A 20,964-nucleotide genomic window follows, 5' to 3' on the forward strand; every position below is an offset into this window, starting at 1 on the left:
TATGTATATATATATGTGTATGTGTATATGTATATATATATATGTATATGTATATGTATATATATATATGTATATATGTATATGTATATATATATATGTATATATATATATGTATATGTATATATATATATATGTATATGTATATATATATATATATGTATATGTATATATATATATATATATGCACATTTTTGTCATATTGTATATTTATAATTTACAGGACAAAATAACATAGTTGGGGGTTACACAACCACACCATCAACAGACAGTACACACTTTTTATACATAGTCTGATCTTTATTACTGTAGTAGCAGGAAAATATACTGTTTCAGAAAAGTGTTTTACTGTTAAATTGTAAATTAAATATTTAATGCCACAAAAGGAATTATTTTAAATAAGTAATATAAACCATACATATAAATATTAATATTAAGTGAATATTGAATTGAACCCAGCTTATTGTATGGATTTTATCACTTATATCTGCACACAACTTCAAAATTAATACGGTGCAGTGCCCATAAAAGAGTTGCAAAGTTGTCTATATTGGGGTAGGGGATAACAATCTGTGTTTAAATTTTAATTAAATAAAAGGTTTCTTTAAACATATGTTGTACACAATGAATAATTTTTTACATAGTGAGTTTTCCAAATGCCCTTAATTTGATACTTTGTATCTATCAATCTTCACAAGCATCAAAATACATGATTTATGTTTACACAGTGCTTTTGCATTTACAATAATTAAATCCCAGGAATATCATTATTTAAGAACATGACTTATGTATATGCAAACAATATACACATGCAATGTAGTGTCGGCCCTTATAAGATAGACTGACACTCTATTACCTTCCTCGCAATTTGACACATAGGTATTCCAGCGGCTTTCCAACCAATGATTGTAGCTATGGTCCATTAGAGATAATTTTAACTACTACATCAAAACTTTTAATTAACATTATTATTATTAAAGTGCAAACCTTAAAAACAGCAAGTTGATTATTCTGTTCTAGTTTTTTTCTAACCAAATTTCATTCTTTCCCCTATTTATTTTATTAATTATTTTTTATCTTACCATGTCCAAATCAAGATTTACAAAATACATTTCCCAACAAAATAATTATTTCAGTAATTAATCTGGAAACTTAACTGTCAGAACAGAATCAGCTGCTATAAGAAACATTTCGCTAAATGTTGCAATGTTTTCCCTTACCATACAAGAACCTCGAAAGAGCAACCAGATGTACACTATCAAATTTTGTGTGACAAATAAATATGATATGCCTATATATTTGGGTATGTAATATGACCTCATCATGCCCATATATGGGCACATCACACAAATTTGGACAGTGTGAACAGAGCTTTAAGACAGTGTGAACAGAGCTTTAAGACAGTGTGAACAGAGCTTTAAGTCTAATAAAAATAAACTGTTGACAATCTTGATGGCTCACGGCAATATCTGGAAAGTATTATAATTTAAGTATCAATTCACTGGAAACTCATAACAGTGTCCTTGATAATATCAACACACTCCATTAGCTGGTCTTCAGTGATGACGAGGGGAGGAGTAAAGCGAATGGTGTCACCGTGTGTTGGTTTTGCTAGGAGACCATTGTCACGCAGCTTCAGACACACCTTCCAGGCATTATAATCTATGAAAGAGAAGGACATTTATTATACCAGGCATAATGGTTACATAAAGTCAATTTTCACATTGACAACTATAGAGTACTACAGTGTTTATGTCACGATACCATGTGATACTACTCCATTGCTATGGTTCTTAAAAAGCGTTCCACCGACGCCATTCTTTACTGACAAACCATTTATCCCAATTTCTAACGTAATTATTAAGATGTTATATCTTATTCTTTCTTTGTAAATTTTAATTGATAATTAAATGTGTGTTAGACATGCTGAGAGTCCTGAGTCCTATTTATGTATTGTATAATGACACTGCTCTTAACCTACCAGGTGTTTCCTTGATGACTATAGCATTCATCATACCCTTCCCTCGTACAATTGGCACAATATCTTTATTCATTTTGCCAAGTTCTTCACGAAGAATCACTCCTAGTTTATCAGCTTTGTTTGCCAAATCCTCTTCTACCAAAACCTGCAAACAAAATAATAAAAATTGATTTAAAAAAATCATATGCAAATTTAAACTGTTTATGAGTTACTCATGGTAGAAAAAAGCAAGAACAACATTTTAATATTTGTAGCTGAAAACTGAATCAAATTATTATAATAAATTTTTATTACTATAACATTAGGCTGAATCAAAAACATAATGGTGGTTTAGAATACGAGCAACTTAAATCAAAAACACTAAAATATTAAGTGATGAATTTACAAACGATTTAAAAAAGATAATGAGTAGAATGTCGAATTGGTAAACTGTAAATGAATCATTAAACTCCAAGGCATTTAAACAATTTTTGTAGGATCAGTCCAGCACATATTGAGAAAGCACTCAAGAGCAGTGGTTATTCAAAAGACGTAACTACATCATTTATGGCTTATAATACATTAAAACTAAGGTACATATAACCTACCTCTAAGGCTGCAATTGCTACCCTACAGGCAAGAGGATTGCCTCCATACGTAGAGCCGTGCTCTCCAGGACGTATTGTCAACATCACCTCGTCGTCTGCTAATATTGCTGAAACCTACACGAAATAAATGCAAGCATATAAATGCAATTCTTATGATATATACAGTACTGAATTAAATACGAATAAATAAATTTAGTCATTCGGAATTCATGACAGTTACAATGATACAATTTTTTGGCACTCCAATTCGTTCACATACTTACGGGATAAACACCGCCAGATAATGCTTTACCGAGAATGACTAAATCAGGACGTACATTTTCATGGTCAACACATAACATTTTCCCAGTCCTGGCCAGACCAGTCTGTACCTCATCAGCAATAAATAACACCTGAGACAGAAAAACGTGTAAATCATTAATAATTATTATGAGAATAAAGATAAAAATAGCAAAAAGATATTAATAATAAATAAAAACTTTATAAACCATAAAGTAAAATTTTGAAATCTTTTTCATGTTAGGTATAAAGAAGTTGGTTTTAAGTTTTATATATTCAAGAAGTTGATTACGATTTACTCACATTGTTTCTGGTACAAATGTCTCTGACCCCCTGAAGATAGCCGGGATCCGGTACAATTACACCAGCTTCTCCCTGGAGCGGCTCTACCATGAAAGCGACAACGTTTGGATTTTGGCAAGCTTTCTGTAGGGATTAAAAAAAATAAATAGCAGTTCAGCTTTCCCACAAATATTGTAATTATTTTTTGGCTGGCTCATTTTTTAAACAATCGTTCTATACAAATTCATTGACTAGCTATTAAATTTATTTTTCAAAACTAATTAGTTAATGGAAAATAATTTTATAGAAGAAACAGTATCAAACTTGCCTCTAATGCTGCTAGGTCATTGTACGGTATCATGTCAAATCCAGGCATGAAGGGTCCAAAGTTCTCGTAGCAGGTAGGGTCAGATGAAGATGAGATTGCAGCTAATGTTCTTCCCCAGAAGTTATCATTTGCAAACACGATCCTAGCCTGATTCTTGGGTACTTTCTTCACCTCATAACCCCATCTTCTAGCCAGTTTACAAGCTGTTTCACCACCTTCGACACCTGTATTATATTTAATGGTACCATACAGAAAGATAAATTTTGAGAAGATGCATTCATTCAGTAGATAGGAAATAATGAACAAAACAAATACTATCTTCCATCTTGCAATGGCAAGAAGAAATTATACTTATCACACTATAACAAATATCAACATCATTACAACTATCATTATCATCACAAATATCCACATCAAGATCATATAATCACAGTACTAACCATCATCATTAATTACAAATATGAACAATACGATCATCACCATCATCAGAATACAATCCTTATCATCATAATCATCCAACCATAAAATCAAGGCTCTGGATATTTTAAGTTGTACCTGTGTTCATCGGCAGCACTTTGTCATAGCCGAACATCTTGGTGATAAACTCTTCATATTCTCCCAAGACATCCGTGTAGAAAGCTCTTGAAGTCAGCGTCATGATGTCCAGTTGATCCTTCAGGGCTCCTACGATCTTAGGATGTAGGTGACCCTGGTTGACAGCGCCGTAAGCACTCAAGAAGTCATAGTAACGCTTGTTGTCTATGTCCCATGCATGTACACCTAAGAATAAAGATTGGACATTCTTTTATATACAAAATATGATGGTATACTGTATTATCAACTTTCAGATACAGGTTGAAAAATCTATTTTTGCAAATGCTTTACAACACAAGTTAAACACAAATTCTTTACTTGATTATAAACCAATTTAAGGGTTTACAATACAGGATAGTACAGAAATGGTAGGAAAGGGAAGAAAATCGAAAGAGAGAATGAAAGAAATAATGTAAGAAATTGTAAGCGGTCTAATACGGTGCCTGACAAGTTCTGTGCCACCTAGAACATTTTGAGCCACTTTAATCTGTTCTGAGATATTGGAGATGCAGTCTAGAGATGCTGGAGAGGCCATTAACATTCATGATTCTACCTATCTTAACAATTTAGTTTTGTCCACGCATGAAAATTACGTGTTTATGGATAAAACATACAGACATCGAGAACTCTGCAGTCACAACCACCAAAGACCATTTCCAAAATAAAATGGTATTTTGACTGATTGATTGATTATTGATGGATTGATTGACTGATTACCTTTAGTACGAGTGATAGCCACTGGTATTGGACCGTAGTTGTGCGCGCCGTATTTGGATTCCCTATCGAATACTTCCTGAGGTGTAGTTGCCGGTGCGCACTGGGGGATAGTGCTCCGAGCACGGCTCAGTTTGCGGATCAACTGTTGCCCTCGGATGATATGGTTTTTGAACATGTTGCTTATAGAAAAATATGTCAGATCACTAAAATTGGAAAAAAAAAAAAAAAAAAAAAAAAAAAAAAAAAAAAAAAAAAAAAAAAAATATATATATATATATATATATATATAATTTTGTACAAACTGTCTGTAATAATTGTCACTTTTGTGAATAACAAATCTAGATTTTGTTTAAAGGTTTGAAGGAGACATTTTCAACATACAGTTCTGTTCAGAAATATCTACATGGTATACCGTAAGCATTAAATATATAAATCTAGATTTTGTCATTCGATTGGTGGATTAAATAACTTCTATAATATTTTTTTATAATAAAATATCAAATTATATGAATCAATGTTGTGGCCTACACATTTGCCAACCTGTGTAAGTGGCCCTATTTATACATTAAAATATGTAGCATAGGTCGTGCGTTTAGGCTGCTGCTTCCCTACCCCTACCACATTTCATTTTTTTTTCAATCATATACTAATAGTGGTGTAGAATAATCTAGTATAAACATTTTCCAGAAGAAAATAAATGTGATACGACCCTCCGTTATGGAGTTATGAATTTTTAGATAACATGAGGACAAGAATTTAGAATTAAAGCTTATCTTATTTCTGTTGGTTACGCACCACTGACTTGGGTTGTTCGTCATATAACAAGATGTCTACCGATTCGTGAAAAAGGCGTATTATATTATCCACACTCTCGCATTTTATCATGTCAACTGAATTTTTTTACCTGGTCAGACTTTTCTAGCCTAGGCCTATATCCAGAGGTTGACCATTGCATTGGCATCGTATTTGTATCACTGCCATGCTGGCTGGGGCTGATCCCCTCCCCCCTGGGGTTTCAGCAAATGAGGAAGACCAAAATTGTTTGTTTTTGTATTGTAGGCTAGGCCTAGGCCAGATGGCAGAGCTCCATGGTTGTCATTCCTACTGTTATTCTAATACTAACTGCTCATTTTATGCATGAATTTAGGCACTGAATACAGAACACTTAAATAAATATGAAATAAGAATCTAAAACAGAAAATAAAATTTGACATACATTGAACCAGCTAAAATATTACCAATTTCACACCACCACGTCAATCGACATGTGCCATACAAAAGGTAGATTCCCTTACAACTAGCTGGAGCATAGATAATGCATATTCAATATTTTGGCAACATTATGCTTCCTCATTGGTCAGACCTAATATGAATATACATAAAGTAATCAGACAAGGAGCGGTGACCATTTTAGTCTGAGACGGATTTGATTGGACAAAATTAAACGTTTTGCTGCAAGGTGTGTATACCTCTGGTGTGTCAAATCCGTATTTCTGGTTGACAATTAAAAAAAAATCATTTTCTCTGTGTTTTCTTTCCGGGCGTCTAGAAAACCGTACAATTTCCATAACACCCCCCCCACTTCCCCCAACACCCACTCTTCGGGACATCTCTGGACCCCACTGAAAGTTGATATGCTAAAGTTGTTTAAGAAAATCGACCTAATCTGATAAAACAACCATGATAATAATGTAGTGAATAACGGTGTTAAAATATTAGAGCTAGTCACACTTTTAGATAAGCCAGAGTACATAATTTTCATTCCAAAACTAACAGCGAAAAATAATCTCCACTTACAATTTACATAAGAAACATACTGAAATACATCGAGATAAAGAAAGATTAAAAAAATAACCCCCCCTCCTGAGGTAAAAATTTCCTTAAGCGCCTTTTAGCAAGTCAATAATCCAATCAATCCTGGGACTGTGTTGTTGGCATGATTTGAACTGTAGAGTGGAAACACATTCTTCTTCGGTCAATATTAAAATGAGGATATTTCTCTTGGACAGATGAGAGCTCCGATCCCTGGGCAGACAGTATATTCCAACTTTACTCTTTTTACATATTTGTCTATGCCTAGTCCTACTCCTGTCCCCCCCCCCACCCACGACCTTAAGTTTAGCACACTCTCATCTGAGTTTTCAAGAAAAATACAATGATCCTGCAATCCTGCTAATCTCAATCGGCCGATGGCCAACAAGCTAACCACTAGCATCTGCTATTTTGCTGTTATGTAAATATTCACGCATTCTTGTCATGAGCTGGCCATCTCTGGACGATTATCTTTTCTGACCACCATTCGGAATGTCCTTATATAATCTTTTTTTCATTCACAAAGTGCCTCTTTAATTTAATAATTTCCCATAAGAACCCCTCGATTTTCATCTATTTCCATAAGCGCCCCCATTTCCACTCTGTTTTCATAAGCTCCCCGTTTAAATAAGCGCCCCGTTTGAATAAGCGCCCCTCAGAAAGTGCAAAAAATATTTTAAGCTTATTCGCGCGACGGTACTTGCAAGAAAAATGATTGATGAAAATAATAGAGAATCGCAATAGCGCCATCTATATGCTGTAGCGCTACTGCTGCTGCGCGAAACAACGACATACACAAAAAAACACAGAAGGGAAGACTTGCCAAAAAAGTGAAAATAAAGGAAGTGGAATTTATTTTAACTATTATAGTCTTTGTGTTTAGAAAAATTGGCTTTCAAAATATGAACGTAAGCATTTTTGTTACTTGAAGAATGTGATTTGTTTTCATATGTTGATATAGTTGTTTGAATTAATGTAGTATTTAGAAGATTTAAACTAGCCTAGGCTAGGCCTAAGTACTACTTACTGCTAGGCTTAGATAGGCTATAGTAGTAGTCCGATAAGTAGTACTCTGTAGCCTAGCCTAGGGCCTACTAGTACTAGGCCTAGACCGAGACCCTGGCAGGGAGCCTGGTAAGGCTGAGTCTAGCCTAACAGGCAGTAGATTGCTTCCCTTGTATGTGGCGATTGCTTTAGTCTTGGTGATTTGAGAAAGCTACAGTATGTAGGACTCTAGTTAGTCCTCCTAGGCTAAATAAATAAATTTAAGAAAGTATATAGGCCTAACAACTAGGAGGATAGGCCTAGGCTAAACTAATGCACTTGTCAATTGTAGTCCCGGCCTCCCCGAACCCGGGCCTAGTGGGAGCTTAGCTGGTAATGGAGTTTCCAAAACGGTTACATGCATGTGAAGGTCCCGGCCACCTCCTGGCAATGCTATGCGGGGCATCGTTTTAACGTACATCCACGGCTAAGTCCCCACCACTTACCGCCGTAGTCTTGGTAAAATGCCCCGCTAATAAATGATTGGATGATAAGATCTACTTGAAGATCTAGCCTAGGTCTGAATCGGAGAAGCATGTGAGAGCTAGGCAGGAGCTAGGCCAAGGAGATGAGCTTGCTTGATGGAAGCACTACGCATGAGTATCACTAAGCAGAATTCCATGGAAGTTTGGAAAAGTATGGAAAAAAGGAAATGATCATAGAAAAAGAAAATAATTGATTGATTGACTTACTGTAACTGATTGATATAATTAATTATTTAATATCAAAACAGAAATAGGCCTAAATAAGAAAATGATTACATGTAGTAGAAACAGATTTCCTTGCCTTGGCTCATGTACTGTACTGGCGTATTTTTGACGCAAAACTAGGTCAAATTCACAGTTCACAAATTTTCACGCAACACACTCACACACGCCGCCACCTCTGTCCTCATCGTTGTGTGGTTTGGTTCCATTTTTATTAAGTAATTTATACACTGATCTATAATAAATGAAACCATGATGGTAGGCCGAAAGTACCGGTAGGCCATTTTTTAATTACCAAAACACAATAGTTGCTGACTGAATGCCTAGTCCTAGTGTAGACTAGGTAGGACCAAACCCAGTTTGACAGCACTAGCCTAGGCTAGGCCTAATCCCCCGAAACCGCGGCTACTACGTGTAAAATTCCCGGGATTTCCGAGGCCTGTTACATCTACGGGTAAATTTTAGGTACGTCCCGGCACCATGGGGGCACAAGTATGTGTACATCCCCGGCTAGTGCCCCACTGTGGCCCGGGTCCGGTGGGGGGGGGGCAGGACTACAATTGACAAGTGCATAATTTAATTATTTATTGATTGTGGTTTCCAGACAGTCAATAGGCCTAGGCTAGGGCCAATTTATATTTGATTCTTTGAAGTAAGGCCTATCCTAAGCCTCCTATAGATAGGAATATGTACCTAAAGAATTACAAAAAAAAAGAAAAAAGATTTTTGTTATTTCAGTAAAAAGGTCCGTGTTTATGTACAGTAACAACGATTTTACACAAATTAAATGTGCAGATAGGTGGAGTTTGCCAACACTATTGATTATAATATATTTGCCCAGAGGATATCTCGAAAGGTGACCAACTATAAATTTGTGTAGAACATCTATATCGGACTAAATATAGCGAAGAATATAAAATGAGAAAAGTTCACATAATCCGATTCTTAATTCGATTATTTTTGGAATGGTGAGGTCACTTATATTTGTTTACATACTGGTTTTTTTTCTTTCTGCAGGTAAAATGGAGCTAAATATATTTTGCTAAATTTACCAAAATGCCAACTATGCATCAAAATAACTGAAAGATTAACATAAGAATTACTCTCCTGGATTATTTTGTATTCTGAACTTTGACCCTAAAAAGTATTGATTTAAGAATAAACAACCATGCCAAGCAGCAATAGTAACAGCACAACCCCAGCTACAACTACTACTAGTACATCATCAAGCTCTGGTAGGTCTCGCAGACATCGCCATAGAAGACATCGTCATCACAGACATCGTCGCAGCAGACAAATCCGACCAAAGATCACAGAACGGAACTTAGTGGCAGCTATTATGGGCATGGTTGTCATTGCATTCCTCATTGCTGCTCTCGCGGAGCAGAAATGGTTCCGACTCCACGGTGGCAAATGCGACAAGGAATACATCGGGGCTTATGAATTCCTTACCCCACATGTCGAAGATGCACCATGTAAGTAGACTAATGTATCATATTATATATTTCCACAACCAAAATTAGTTGACACTATTGCATCACTTTACATTCAATTCTGTCATGGATATTTGGTGCTTTATGTGCCTGTGTATTGTTGCAAAAACCAGTTATTTAATAAAAATCTTAAATTTTCAATTTAAAATAAATTCCCTTGAGGGTGGTGGGGTGATCCTTTTTTCATCATTTTTTATGAAAGTAAACATACTCTTTGTGACCCCCCTCCTTACCTCTTGTTCAAGTTCAAATAATATTTAATTATACTTGGACGTGTACATAAAAAGATGATTGTTGTTATTTTACCCAACTCTTAACATTATATTTTGTACTGTATTCTACTCAAAGTAATGGATGGTATCCTACAGTACGATACTTTATAAAAAATTCAGTAATTCATTATGTACTACAGTATTGTGATTAATAAATGGTAAGTGTACTGACTTGCAGTGCATAGAATTATTGAAGGTATTATTGTGGCACTTTGTACACTAAAGTGTTTATTACTTATTACTTATTATTTGGAGTGGTATTTTTTCTTAACCTATTTTTGTGTTGTATAATAAGCCTAATTGACTTCATCCTGTTTTTACAGTTACTGTAGTTCTTTAACCAGTTGTTTGATCCAGAGTCCCAAAAATTTAGGCATTTTAAGTACTATTTTATCTTGATTAACCCCTTTCACTACTGCAGGAAAATACTGTACACCCCCTGTGCTGGGCTGTTTTTAGGAAGAAGATTATTTTGAAATAAATGCCAAAAACAAAAATACTAAAATAGGTTTTTTTGAAATTGTTTTTGTTTGTTGGGGTGAGAAAGAGGTTGGCCTATGGGGAAAAATAAATTGAAATTTGGAATTTTTAATTAGGTGGTCATGTGATCTTGGGGCAGCCATATTGGAAATCCCCTTTTTCATAAATCTGTAAAAAAAAAAAGATAAAAATTCATACGGCATGCTGTTTTTTTTCATTGGATAATGGTGAAGATACATAAAATGAATTTTTAAAAATCAATAGTTTGAATTATTTTCATCATTTTATTCAAAACAGACAAAATCCATGTTTGTCGGCAGAATTGTGAAAAAAAAAAATTAGAAAAATCGCTCTAAGATGAGTTTTGCAACAATTCATTACTACATATAATTCAGTAGAAATCACCTCTAGTTTATAGAAACAACTATAGATCGCGCCTGTAGTACTGGAACAATTTTAAAAAGAATTATTTTCATTCCCCCAGGGTACGCAGTTCAACCATGTCTGATTATCCCCGGTAGTACCGGGGGAACGCATGACGCAGCGTAAGGGTTAAGGGCCCGAAGTCTATTCAATATAATCTCAAATATGCACAGCATACCTTATTTCATTGCAGCACTTAGCCAAAATCAACCATGTTTTTTAACTTTGGGTAATATATAAACTTTTATTTCGCAGATTCTATGCATAAACAATAACATTACAATATTCAAAATAGCGACCAATCACCATCACCGAAAGCTATCGGTGATAGCATGTAGCGATTGTGGAGACTAAGCATTAGTCCTGCACAGCAAATATAATGCCTGTGTAACCTAGTTCCTCTCTCTATTTCTGTTTTTATTTCCCTGATACAGCCAATATGGTAGCCATAGCATGGAAGGAATGGCCTTTTTTGAAAAGCACAATGAAGTTTTAATGGGCCTAAAATTGGGGTTTCAGCACTTTAAAATTTACTCTGTAAGAAAAAAATTAAGGCACTATAGTGTATGTGCTTTGTCATTCTTATCAGGCCTCATATTTTTATGGTTGATTTCATGCTTGATTTGTTAGTGTAAATAGATGCTCTATATACATTATTACCTTTTTGTGTTCTGTACGCCCATGTAGAAACGGGCGTTCTTGATTTAGTTACCTCACTTCTAATGTTAACTGCAGCAGTTACTGTATTATAATACTGTACCTTTTTTCATTATTGCACTTTGTCAGATTTGCATTATTTATCTGTTACCTGAATGTTTCATTGGAGATTAAAAGGGTTGTAAAAATTATTTTAATATCTAGATGCAGGTGTATTCAGTGTATATAAAAATACATTGTATATGTATGAATTAAAAGTTTGAAAATTTTCCTTTTCAAACATCCTTCCTTTCAAACAAGTTCCTTGTAAAAACAATGAATTTCCCCTTCCCCTCACTCCCTTCCCCTCACCTCCTCTCTCTCCCCTTCCCCTCACTCCCTTCCCCTCACCTCCTCTCTCCCAAACAAAATGATCCTTATTACTTTCATACATTGTCTGGGGACAATAAAATATATTTTTTGTATTTAGTATTCTTGAAACTGTTACAGCATTGGTGGGCATAAAAATAGGTCGGAGGGCCGAAGTGAACTTTTGATTTAACACTGAGGGCCGCACCCAAACTTGGATACCTCCAATCACAGCTTTCACATCACCTTTATTCTCAGTTTTAATGTTTCTTTTTACATATTATTGGTGTCGGGCCATAAAAAACAAGGTGTTTTCTAGCCAATTTTGGTGACGAGCCGCAAAACATAGGGTTTTTAATTCATTGCCGCGGGCCGCAAAAAAATTCACTGACAGGCTGCTGGCCGCACTTTGCCCACTTGTTACAATATATAATTGTTTTTGTGTTTTGGTATTGAAATTTGAATTAATAATTTGCTAAATTCAGTTTATACATGATGAAAATAGTCAATCATATGATTTCACCCTTATAACTTTATTGCACATTTTCTTTGCAGCCATGGAATACTGTATCACATCGCAGGTTGTGACTATTATGCGACTTAATATCGGTTTCATCTTCCTCTCCATCATCAGTAGTCTTATTGCGTTTTTCCTTGATACTCTCGGCCCAATGAAACACATTGTGAAGACAATACGGAGGCATTCTGTTGGAAACATAATCACAGGTGTTTCATTTGTTTTTGACAATGTTTTATATATATATTATATATGAATGAGTGAATGAATGAATAAATGAAGGGAACCAGTCAATTTGAGCAGGTGCCACTTCGAGGAATGCCAGTTCGATCGGATGCTACCGTAGTTCGAGCGGGAAAAGATCCACTTAGGCAAACAACAGGCTGTGCGAGTTGTGTACGAATTACTTAAAAATTTCCTATTTTGAGCTAACAAAAAGCTAGCGAGGCTCAAGCTTTGCCTTGGAGCCAGGGGAGAAGCCTATAGCCTGATGTATAGAAGTTGAACATAACTACGTTCATAAAAATAATGATTTATCTTTAATCTTATTCTTAGTCATTCGTAATTGTTATTCTTTCCACTTGCTTTTAAGTGAAAATGTGGGTTTTGAACTATAGACAAATGGTAATATGATATCATTATTATTACTGTACTGTTAATAGTTGTCACACTACTACACCAATGATTTGTGCACCTTCTGACACCTAGATATGTAAATATAATTTGAATTTCTCTAGGGAATATAAATTACAATTAAAGTTACTCCCATTTACATACAGTATTAATTGTAAATTTAGGGCCTACAAATACACAACATTATTTAATTACAAATATAATTTGCTTTATTACATCAGCCCTCGAAATTGGGACGATAAGTCCTCGGCAAAAAACTGCCGGCGTAAATTGCACTTGTCTGGGCACTACGTCAGCAATTTGCATTTTTTAATGTCTCTCTAACTTATGCCCTAACTACAGTTAAAAGGGATTATCTATCATCGAACTACATCAAACAACAGCTACAGAACAAAAGCTCACCTGACTAGGCCTAACGTCGATCAAATTCTAGACCTGCCTATTTAATTATCTAGGGTTTGTCCTAAGCCAAAAAAGCATTTTTCCCTTCAATGCCACCGTTGAGCTTAACATGTGTTTGCTCTCTTCATTAATGACGTAATGTTTATAGTTCGTACCATTCTGAAGCAGGTAAAACAAATTGTTAACAATATTTAATTTATTTGTGTATTGAAGTTTATGTCGTAAAAACGGCAACATTATGGTATATTATAATAATAGTATAAGTTAATTATTAATTTTACGGCTGCTTTAAAATGAACATATGTCACAGTATAGAGTACCCAGGCCAGAATCTACCAAAAATCTTCCACGCCCTCATCGTTCGCTGCTGCCTGCCACAACAACATGCTTGGGCCATTGTCAATCAATCAATCAATCAATCAAAGTGACATTTATCGGCTTGACTGTGGTAATTCCTGGTTTTTAAGCACGTCTTACTTGGCGTTGTTAAATTAGTTACTTTACACGATTAAATTAAATGTTTAATTTTAATTTACACACAATAATAAACTGAAAAATGTTAACATTCTGTGTGCATACAAGCTGAAATTTCTTTAGGCCACTTGCTAGGCCTATAGAAAAGGAGACTCGGCAAATTGGTGCCGTGGTAAGCTTGCTAAGCGTCAGCAATTACCTCGGCATTGCCGAATGCCGACGCTGATTTCGAGGGCTGTTACATACAAAACCCCAACTGGAGACAAAAACGAATAAAATGAAATGTGTGCAATTCAATACAGTAGTTTGAAAATATAGGCCTAAGTGCTTGTTAGCGGCCATCTGGTAGTTGAATTTGCCAAGACTGTAATTCAATCATGGAATAATTATCAAAAAAGTACCAAACACATTTCAGACCTTTAGTGCACGGAACAATTTTGCATTTAAAACAAACGAAAGTGCTATTTCACTCACAAATACAAAAATAGGGTGACGATAAATTCGCCCTTATTGTAGTTCGCACTAAATGCATCCGCTTGAAATGGCATTCGTTCGAATTGACTGGCATTCCATGAATTAATTAATGAGTGAGTGAATGAATAAATGAATGAGGGAATAAGTAAATGAGTGGGTGAATGAATGAATGAAGGAATTAGTAAATGAATTAGTGAATAAATGAATGAATGAGAGAATAAATAAATGAATGAGTGAATGATCGAATAAGTAAAGGAAAGTGAATGAATAAATGAATGTGTGGATGAATGATTGAATGAAAGAATCATAAGAATATGAATGAATATTAATGAATGCATACATGTTTACATAGATTTTCTTAAGCCATGTATTCGGGGGTTTTGTTTTTTCAGTACTGTTTTGTGTAACCATCTGTGGGTTCTGCTACTGGGTAACGACACTAATGGAGGTGGTATTGAATAATTACAAGTTAGCACAAGGAAGTAAGGTGTCTGTGTCATACGACGTTGGATTCTACCTGGTGGCTGGAGCCGGCTCACTATCAGTTATCATCTCCGCAACAAATCTTCTACGGCGATACTCAGCTTTCGAGGTTGTCCCACGAGAGAGGCTGATGGACGACTGGGACAACTTCTTGGAAGCTGAATTGCGTGGTGCCCCGCATTTCGATGAGCTACCCCCGCCTCCTGCATACACCCCTTAGCAGATCTGGAGGTTAAACATATCAGACTCAGATCAAGAATTTAAAAGGAATTATGTAATTTACATGGACTGAAACAGATTTTAAATATTTTTTTACAATTTGCTTTAGCACTTACTCCAAATAATGAAAGGAAAATTGAATGAGAAAATGACGGTGGTGTGTTACCCTATTTGTAGACAAAAGTCTTTCATAAATTTCCATTTAATCATTGTATAGAAAAAAAAATCTGTGTTTATATTACAAATTGTTATTTACAAAAAAGATTTTGCTGTTTTAGCCATACGTTGTTTTAATTACTTATGATTAAACAAATATCAGTTAAAATCAGTAATATTTGATCTGTTTAAAGTTATACCTTTATTTTAATTGAGACATTGATACAATTCTTTTTAATGAGAGCCTCAGTAATATATACAAAGATAGATTGTTTTAAAGAAATTAGATGATTGATGCAATAGAGTGTTGGTTTTGAATGTATGTGTGTATAACTGTAAATACTAGTATATTTTTTTCATTCTGTTGTAATACAAGATATTGTCATAAGACAAAAGAGTAAACAAAGGTTGTGGTGCCCAAGCCATACCCCCAAAAAAAGTTAAAGATCTTGAAAGTCCAAGGTCTACTTACCGTATTTATTCAAATTTAATGCCCCTATTTGAATAAACACACCCCTCAAATAGACTCCCCCTTCCAGAGCCTCATTTGGAATAACACCTCTTTCAAATAACCATCCCGGGGCATTTATTTTTTCCTCAAATAAATGCCCCCCCACACCCGAAATGAATACAAAAAACAAATGGAAGCAATAACATTCTCGACACATTATGTTAATGTTCTACTCCAGTTGATTTATATTTATTCTAACCTGGTTAGGATCAATAAGTCTTTATGATCATGCAATAACACATTTGGTTGATAATTAGGTGTTGTACTGTAGTTCCACATTTACAGTGAAATTAAAAGACATTTATTTGAGTATATATGTATCCATTTTTCACCAAAAAAAAACACTTCCCTTGAATAAACGCCCCCTTATAAACCCTTCTCAACAAAAGACGCCCCTGGGCATTTTATTCAAATATACAGTATGCGGTATTTGTTTTTTGTACAAAATCTAAAGATTTTTTTTTTACCAAGGAAACCAAAATGGTTGTATGGTGTTTGAAAAGGCAATTTTCAATCTTTAGATATTAAATTTGATACCTTAACTTTGATATTTTTTTTCTTGTGGTTACCATTTTATTAACCAATGTTCATTGAGAGAGTAATGATTGTCACTGAATTAAGCCCGGGTCAATAGTAAAAAACCAAACCCTGAATTCTAAATGTCACTGTGTTTGGGCAGCTCAACAATTGTTTGGGCCTAATGAAGTTAGTTTTCATTTGCTTTTTGGTTTTTTTTTTTTTAGTTCATTACACTATACATTTGTATATGTTTTTTATTTATTCATTTATTTTTTATTTTCTGGCATATTGTCCTGCTTTAGTCATGTGACATATTATAATAGCAAATTATTTGTGAGGCAGTGGTTATTGCTACTGATTTCTGATTTAATGTCCTAATCTAAACCATACATATTAAACAGCCAATCAGAATTCAGAATTGAGTGGTGTAATAATAACCACTGCCTATTTGTAAAGCAGAGATGTTTTAAGAGATCATTTAACTAAATTTGGAATGAGAACTGATTTGATAAAAATTCAGAATGTTACTATTTTGAGACATGATAATCAGAATTGTGTGGTTTATGCTATGAATTATATGAAATTGCAGGACATATACTAAAATATATTTGTATACATATTTTTTTAAATATTTACTTTTATAACATTTTGAAAGTTTTGACATAATACTTCAAATGTTCAAGTGTACTCGCAGAGCAGGGGATAGCACAAATTTGAGTATAGCTTGGTTTCCATAAAATCGCTACACTGTCACTAGTGTTTTCAGTTCAATTTTTGTACTGTACTGCGTAGCCATCCCCGACGCAATCGGGAAGGCTCTCCGAAATCACCGAAATCTGTTGTCGATAGTGTGTAGCGATTGTATGGAAACCAGGCTACAGTCATCCAATTGGGCTTATCCAATTGGGCTTAAATGAAGTAAACCCAGATAAATGTTAGGGTAGGTCGCATGATCTTCCATGATTAATTTGTGGTGGTATCTATTGACAGTAATTTCTCCTGGATCTGTAAATGGGTGTTATAAGGCAGTCAATTTTTTTGTGTTTTTTATACAGTTTGACAATCCAAAGATTACCAAATTTTTGAGTCCCATATAATAATTTCTTATACTTTTGTAATTGTAATTTCTGAATTACAACATTCATAATCCAAACTTGTACAATATGTTAATAATGCCAGGTTGTGGGACAAACTAATGTTGATTCTTATTCTTATAATAGAACAATACCTTGCATATACCCACAGATCCTATATAGGATGTGTGATAATATACTGTATATCATACTTAATACTATTACAAAATAAAGATTTCGTATATCAATATTGCCTTACAAAACTTTTTATTCATTAAGTTGGTGCTATAATTTTTCCATATTAAACTGACCATAATTTCGTTATTTTCACTGAAGTCTTCCCCCCCCCCCCTTTTTTTTTTTTTTTTTGGTTGTGATATTCATTCTTTTTTCGTCGTTTGATGATCTGGATGCACACGCTTTTCATTGTGACCAGTGATGCAAATCAATTAGCTGAGAGCTGATGGGAAATTATGCTAAATTATGCCAAATGTAAAATGTAGTGGCACTTGAATAAGCCCCAACCTCTAAAATGAAAGCAACACCATTATCAATACTATTCTATCCAGTGGTTGTACCATGATTTGCGTGACGTGAAGGTACGATGTTCCCAACGGTGGGGGTGGGGAGGGGGACGGGTGTAATATTTACTGTGCGAGCAAGTGGACGAGGCCAGGGGTGTGTTCCAGAACCCTTAAACTCTGACAATTTAGGGATTTGGAAGGGAGTTCCCGACCTGACAAGGGGGAGGGGTTGTGGCTATTGGCTCCCCCCCCCCCACCACTGATTCCGTCAACAGTTTTCTAATAGAATTAAGTTAATTATAGCCTGGGATCTGTACCATACCACAGATTCAAAGTTAGACAAATTTGCAGACGTAAGGAATTACATTATGTTGGAATGCTATCTTCCCAGTGTTTTAGAATGGATTATTGTATGCTGTTACTGATTCATTGTAAACCATTTCTAAGTCATGTGCTCGCCTAATACCCAAATATCCAATTAATTAGAAAAATACAAATTTCAACTTCCTACTAACACTATTGGTACGGTATTCAATATTGAGCATTGTTGTAGACACAAAACATCTGCTTTTGATGTATGTAACTGCACTAAAACCACTATATATTTTAAAAGTAGTAGAAAATTTTCAATTTTGGTCTGCCAAAACCATTGTCTTTGTGGCTAATAAAATCCACACTGTAATTAAAGACCGGCAGAATCCACATCCGGGAAATCTGTATGAGTTTTCTTAAGACATCTAAATACAGTATATTTTTCTGTGCATGGCAATAACCATAATGTAGTTGCCACTAACTGCTCGAATTGACTGCTGGGAGACAATTGATAATACAGTATTAAAAACTTGTAAAAGCATGCAAATATTATCATAAATGCAGCAGATTATATTTTTTGAAAAACTCTCGCTTGTTTTGTTGTTGTTCCTGCCGATTTTTAAGGAGACTCCATTACGAGGCTCGGCAAGAGACTTTAGACGCCTGGGCAGGCACTAAATATGGTCTTTAGATTTCTCTCTTTAGAATTAAATTAAAAAATAATAGGCCTACATTAAATGTTTTAAAATGGATGTACATTTTAACGCATGCTGTTATTTATTCTTAGTAAAATATTTAATGGTAGGCATCCAACTTGTCCTAATATTACTCACATTTTCAATAACATTATTGTTATTCAATATACACAAAACACTGTACTCAAAACAGTGCATTGGCTAATATTTCTATTTGTAAGACATATAACACAAATTATTATAGAAAAAAATTGCATGAACATCACTAATTTTTTATAGTGGTCTTTATTAGACGAAGGCTTTTCAGTTGGGTCTGCCAAATCCATGGTTAGTCTCTAAAAAGGAATCTTCAATTGGATGGAACAGCTAATGATAAAAGATAAGCATTCAACCGGGTTTTTAATTGGGGATGGACTTCACATATTACTATACAAACTTTTCAACAGTAGACCTAAGTTCGTGTTGTGCTCTACATATCCAGTGAGAGGGGTTTATTTGAGTAGTATAACGATCGATTTTATAAGAAAAAATAATGAAATTCTCCCTGCAATGGCCCTTAAAAATCCCCTTTATAAGGCCAAATAAAAAAAAAATATTGTGTGCCACGCCCGACCGACCCAAAATGTACGAAATTGAGGTTCAGCATTTTTATTTTATTTTTTATGTATTTATTTATTAATTTTATTTATTTTTTGACTACAAAGATAAATATTTTTTTATGAGCTAAAAAGACTGGAATAGGACTATCTTGCTGGACGGTAGGCGATGCGACAGTATTATGCGATCGTTTTGCTTCGACATAGATTTAGAAGTGCCTTTGTTGTATTTTGTGGATTTGAGTATTTTCTGCTTTTTGGGCATAAACACATGATTATTAGTTAGAAAAAAAAACAAAACCAAAAACAAACCCCTTATCCTATCCTGATTTTTCAAAAATGTGACCAACACAATAATTTATTTTTTACCTAAAGAAAATTGTGGTATGTAGGCCTATCTAATAGGAGGTAGAGTGGAGTGTATCCATTCTACCTAATAACTAATAGACTGTGATATACTGTTTTCTTAATGGTGCTTTTACAACCACCCAAGTTTTTGTTAGAGTGGGATGGGGGATTGTTATTAGGCCTAAAAAAATTGTTTGCCCTCCAGCGCCCGCCCCTAACTCACGGGAAAATAATTTGTTTTTTCGATATTTGTTCACAAAATATCGATTAGGCCTATAGGTTATTTTTATTCAGTCTGATGAATACCCTTTGAAAAACAAAATAGTGAGACAGCCTTAATTGCAAATTGCGATTTAATTTTGGTGATAGGAGAAAAAAAACTTAAAAAAAAAGGTTTGTGCAATTTTCAGCAAACAATTTTAAGAGGAGGAGGAGAAAATTTTGTCTTTTTTGGATATACTTTCCTGTATTCTTAGGAGGAGTGTAATTAATAGCTTTAGATTTCTTAAGAATCTCTTGTGTGAGTTTCACTTTATTTTTATAACTTATTGAGATGTATACAGAATTTTCTAAATTTTTAATTCATATTTGTTTTTCTTTCCTGTTTGAGTACCTTTTTCCGATTTTGATTGTTATCTTCAATTTGCTTACGAATTGCAATAAAGATTTACGCGTGAATTTGAATGAGAATATAAACTGATGATTCATGAGGCCGGCCATGGGCTTATAATGACCATGACATACAGGCGGTGGAACACAGTTTGAGAGTGATGAGTGAGCCCATTAATGGATAGGACCAGAGAAAAACAAACAGGTTACGGTAGCCAAAGTGCCAGGAGCTCAGACATGTTTGATAATTTGGCATCTTATTTAATCGTTTCTGAAGATGCAGTATCAGGGGCTGATCCAAGAATTTGAAAGAGTGGGGGAGAGAGGACACAGATGAAGGGTGACCACCTCATAGCCCCGCCATGGTTGGGGCTGAGGTAAGAGTATGATTTATATGGTACCTCAAGATGGCCGGAAA

At 34.7% G+C, this 20,964-nt stretch overlaps 2 protein-coding genes across 2 annotated transcripts; one reads left to right on the top strand and one right to left on the bottom strand.

The window, feature by feature from the left end:
• Positions 1-276: 276 nt before the first annotated feature.
• Positions 277-6,078, bottom strand: LOC117102260 (ornithine aminotransferase, mitochondrial-like). The gene is made up of 9 exons (XM_033242485.1): positions 5,982-6,078; positions 4,766-4,968; positions 4,010-4,234; positions 3,455-3,678; positions 3,148-3,270; positions 2,829-2,957; positions 2,566-2,679; positions 1,979-2,123; positions 277-1,659 (listed from the first exon to the last, which is right to left on the bottom strand). Exons 2-9 carry the CDS (start codon positions 4,938-4,940, stop codon positions 1,496-1,498), a joined length of 1,299 nt encoding a protein of 432 aa, XP_033098376.1. The 5' UTR covers positions 4,941-4,968; positions 5,982-6,078; the 3' UTR covers positions 277-1,495.
• A 1,275-nt stretch (positions 6,079-7,353) lies between these two features.
• On the top strand, positions 7,354-17,710 carry LOC117102261 (transmembrane protein 127-like). The gene is made up of 4 exons (XM_033242486.1): positions 7,354-7,485; positions 9,346-9,803; positions 12,557-12,727; positions 14,894-17,710. Exons 2-4 carry the CDS (start codon positions 9,497-9,499, stop codon positions 15,202-15,204), a joined length of 789 nt encoding a protein of 262 aa, XP_033098377.1. The 5' UTR covers positions 7,354-7,485; positions 9,346-9,496; the 3' UTR covers positions 15,205-17,710.
• The last annotated feature ends 3,254 nt before the right edge of the window (positions 17,711-20,964 follow it).

The sequence above is a fragment of the Anneissia japonica genome, unplaced genomic scaffold (genome assembly GCF_011630105.1).
Source record: "Anneissia japonica isolate Jap-2015-1 unplaced genomic scaffold, ASM1163010v1 scaffold165_len1371125_cov188, whole genome shotgun sequence".
Classification (NCBI taxonomy): Eukaryota; Metazoa; Echinodermata; class Crinoidea; order Comatulida; family Comatulidae; genus Anneissia; species Anneissia japonica.

What these genes read in the sequence shown, in the direction of transcription:
- LOC117102260 (XM_033242485.1), bottom strand. Translation starts at nt 4,940, where the DNA reads ATGTTCAAAAACCATATCATCCGAGGGCAACAGTTGATCCGCAAACTG. An exon ending in TAGCAATTGCAGCCTTAGAG is followed by an intron (nt 2,124 to 2,565) that starts GTAGGTTATATG and finishes TTTTGTTTGCAG; the next exon opens with GTTTTGGTAGAAGAGGATTT. An exon ending in AGTCATCAAGGAAACACCTG is followed by an intron (nt 1,660 to 1,978) that starts GTAGGTTAAGAG and finishes TCTCTTTCATAG; the next exon opens with ATTATAATGCCTGGAAGGTG.
- LOC117102261 (XM_033242486.1), top strand. Translation starts at nt 9,497, where the DNA reads ATGCCAAGCAGCAATAGTAACAGCACAACCCCAGCTACAACTACTACT. An exon ending in ACATGTCGAAGATGCACCAT is followed by an intron (nt 9,804 to 12,556) that starts GTAAGTAGACTA and finishes TTTTCTTTGCAG; the next exon opens with CCATGGAATACTGTATCACA. An exon ending in TGTTGGAAACATAATCACAG is followed by an intron (nt 12,728 to 14,893) that starts GTGTTTCATTTG and finishes TTGTTTTTTCAG; the next exon opens with TACTGTTTTGTGTAACCATC.